Source organism: Rhinopithecus bieti, unplaced genomic scaffold (assembly GCF_001698545.2).
Source record: "Rhinopithecus bieti isolate Rb0 unplaced genomic scaffold, ASM169854v2 scaffold_15197, whole genome shotgun sequence".
Lineage (NCBI taxonomy): Eukaryota > Metazoa > Chordata > Mammalia > Primates > Cercopithecidae > Rhinopithecus > Rhinopithecus bieti.
The window spans coordinates 1,210,455-1,213,540 of NW_016808366.1; the positions used below are offsets into that span (position 1 = coordinate 1,210,455).

At 45.6% G+C, this 3,086-nt stretch overlaps 1 protein-coding gene across 8 annotated transcripts in view; it reads left to right on the top strand.

Annotated features, from left to right (window-relative positions):
- Positions 1–3,086, top strand: part of CNBD2 (cyclic nucleotide binding domain containing 2) — an 84,001-nt gene that overhangs the window by 74,891 nt on the left and 6,024 nt on the right. For 7 of the 8 annotated variants that reach the window (XM_017886650.1, XM_017886653.1, XM_017886651.1 and 4 more), the window contains one exon: positions 971–1,140. The exons of the other annotated variant lie outside the window; for it this stretch is intronic. In XM_017886650.1, coding sequence (XP_017742139.1) covers positions 971–1,140 — 170 coding nt within the window. The remainder of the gene's footprint in view (positions 1–970; positions 1,141–3,086) is intronic. 8 annotated transcript variants of the gene reach the window in all.

Sequence of the window (3,086 nt, forward strand, 5' to 3'; positions counted from 1 at the left end):
TTTTTTTTTTTTTTTTTTTTTTTTTTTTTTTTTTTGAGATGGAGTCTCCCTGTCTCGCCCGGGCTGGAGTGCAGTGGCGTGATCTCGGCTCACTGCAACCTCCACTTCTTGGGCTCAAGAAATCCTCCCACCTCAGCCTGGGACTACAGGCGTGCGCTATCACACCTGGCTAACTTGTGTAATTTGTGTAGATGTGTGGTTTCACCATGTTGCCCAGGCTGGTTAAAATTCCTGGGCTCAAGTGATCTACCCACCTGGGACTCCCAAAGTGCTGGCATTACAGGTGTGAGCCACTACACCTGGCGCCTGTTTGATTTTTATCGTAAGTCCTAAGGAAGAGAAAACAGATTTACTCAACAAAAAAAAAGAGCTGTAATTAGACATTGGGGAAATTTTGAGAGCAATAGTGGCAGTGAGATTGCTGGAGTGGGACAGTGGGTAATCTGATTTAGGCGCTCTTCTAATTCCAGGGTCAGAGGAATTCCATGTCATGTAGCAAAAAGGGCCCAGGATTTCTCCTGCTGGTCATTTGCTCAGTGATCCCAGATAAATTCACCTCCTGTTTGAGGCCTTCTTTTTCCCATCTAGAAAATCTGCAGGTAGGCCAGGCACGGTGGCTCATGCCTGTAATCTCAGCACTTTGGAAGGCCAAGGCGGTGGATCACCTGAGGTCAGGAGTTTGAGACCAGCCTGAGCAACATGGAGACATCCCATCTCTACTCAAAATACAAAATTAGCCGGGCGTGGTAGTGCGTGCCTGTAGTCCCAGCTACTTGGGAGCCTGAGGCAGGAGAATCGTTTGAACCTGGGAGGCAGAGGTTGCAGTGAGCTGAGACTGGGCCACTGCACTCCAGCCTGGGCAACAAGATCGAAACTCCGTCTCAAAAAAAAATAAAAATAAAAATAAAAGAAAATCTGCGGGCAGACCTGGCCAGTCTCTGAGGTCTAACTTTCTGTGACTTCTCCCAAGGGTCTTCACCAGGCCTTCCTTCCAGAGGGTGAATGTGACACACGACCCTTGATCCTGATGAGCCTGGGAAATGAGTTGATACGGATAAGGAAGGAAATATTTTATGAACTGATTGACAATGATGACGAGATGATAAAAAAGTTGTTAAAGCTCAATATTGCATTCCCCAGGTCAGTACTGGAAATGTGCGTAAGTCCCATCAGGTGAAATGAACAATTTTTCACCTGTTATTTTAGTAAAAGAAGGAAAAATGTAATACCTATTGCTGACAAGGGTGAAATGAAATGGGAGTTGTTGGTACACTCTAGATAGGCTCAATCCTTTTGATGATAGTTTTAGCACTACATTTCAAATGCTATAAAACTGTCCTGACACTTTGAGACAGAGATTCATCTATGAATTTATAGAGCCAAAATATGGAGAAAGCCCCTGCGTTAAGATGTTCATTGCAGGGTCTGGCGCGGTGGCTCACGCCTATAATCCCAGCAGTTTGGGAAGCCGAGGCAGGCAGATCACTTGAGGTCAGGAGTTTGAGACCAACCTGGCCAATGTAGTGAAACCCCAATTCTACTAAAAACACAAAATTAGCCAGGCGCAGTGGCACATGCCTGTAATCCCAACTACTCAGGAGGCTGAGGTAGGAGAATTGCCTGAACCTGGGAGACAGAGGTTGCAGTGAGCTGAGATGGCACCACTGCACTTCAGCCTGGGTGACAGAGTGAAACTCTGTGTTAAAAAATAATAAGGCTGGGCGCGGTGGCTCACGCCTGTAATCCCAGCACTTTGGGAGGCTTAGGTGGGTGGATCACCTGAGGTCAGGAGTTTGAGACCAGCCTGGCAAACATGGTGAAACCCTGTCTCTACTAAAAATGCAAAAATTAGCTGGGCGTGGTGGCAGGCACCTGTAATCCCAGCTACTCCGAAGGCTGAGGCAGGAGAATCACTCGAACCCAGAAGGCAGAGGTTGTAGTGAGCCGAGATGGCACCATTGCACTCCAGCCCAGGCAATAAGAGCAAAACTCTGTCTCAAAAAATAAAAATAAAAAAATAATAAAAATAATAATAATAAGGCCGGGAGGAGTGGCTCATGCCTGTAATCCCAGCACTTTGGGAGGCCGAGGCAAGTGGATCACCTGAGGTCAGGAGTTTGAGACCAGACTGGCCAACATGGTGAAACCCTGCCTCTACTAAAAATACAAAAAGTAGCTGGGCATGGTAGTGGGCCCCTGTAATCCCAGCTACTCAGGAGGCTGAGGCAGGAGAATCACTTGAACCCGGGAGGCAGAGGTTGAAGTGAGCCAAGATTATGCCATTGCACTCCAGCCTGGGTGACAGAGCGAGATTCCATTCAATAATAATAATAATAATAGGCTGGGCATGGTGGCTCACGCCTGTAATCCCAGCACTTTGGGAGGCCGAGGCAGGTGGATCACCTGAGGTCAGGAGTTTAAGACCAGCTGGCCAACATGGTGAAACCCCGTCTCTACTAAATGTACAAAAAATTAGCCGGGTGTGGTGGTGGCCATCTTTAATCCCAGCTACTCAGGAGGCTGAGGCAGGAGAATCACTCGAACCTGGGAGGCAAAGGTTGCAGTGAGCCAAGGTTGCGCCATTGCACTCCAGCCTGGGCAACAAGGGCGAAACTCTGTCTCAAACAAACAAAAATAATAATAGTAAATAAATAAAGTAAGAGGTTCATAGCAGCCGTATTCATAATAGAAAAACAATGACAACAACATTCATGTGTGCCACACTAAAGGGATAGTTTACAAAATTGTGGTATTTTCTCTTGATAGAACATAATTGTTTTATCTAAAAAATGGTAAGCTTAATGGCTCTGTAACAGCAGGGTAAAATGGGTGATATAATGATACTGGAAAAGGGCAGTACAGAATTGTACAGGTGCCATGACTATGCCTTTGTCAAACACTTACCCGAGAGAAACCTAGAAGGAAATAAGCGAAAATGACAATGCCTGTGGTAAGAGTCGTTTTCTCCGGGAGGTGAGACTAAAGGAACTTTCTGGTTATATATTCCTCTCATATTTGTTCTTGCAATGCATATATATTGCTTTTATTTTATTTTATTTTATTATTATTATTTTTTGAGGCAGAGT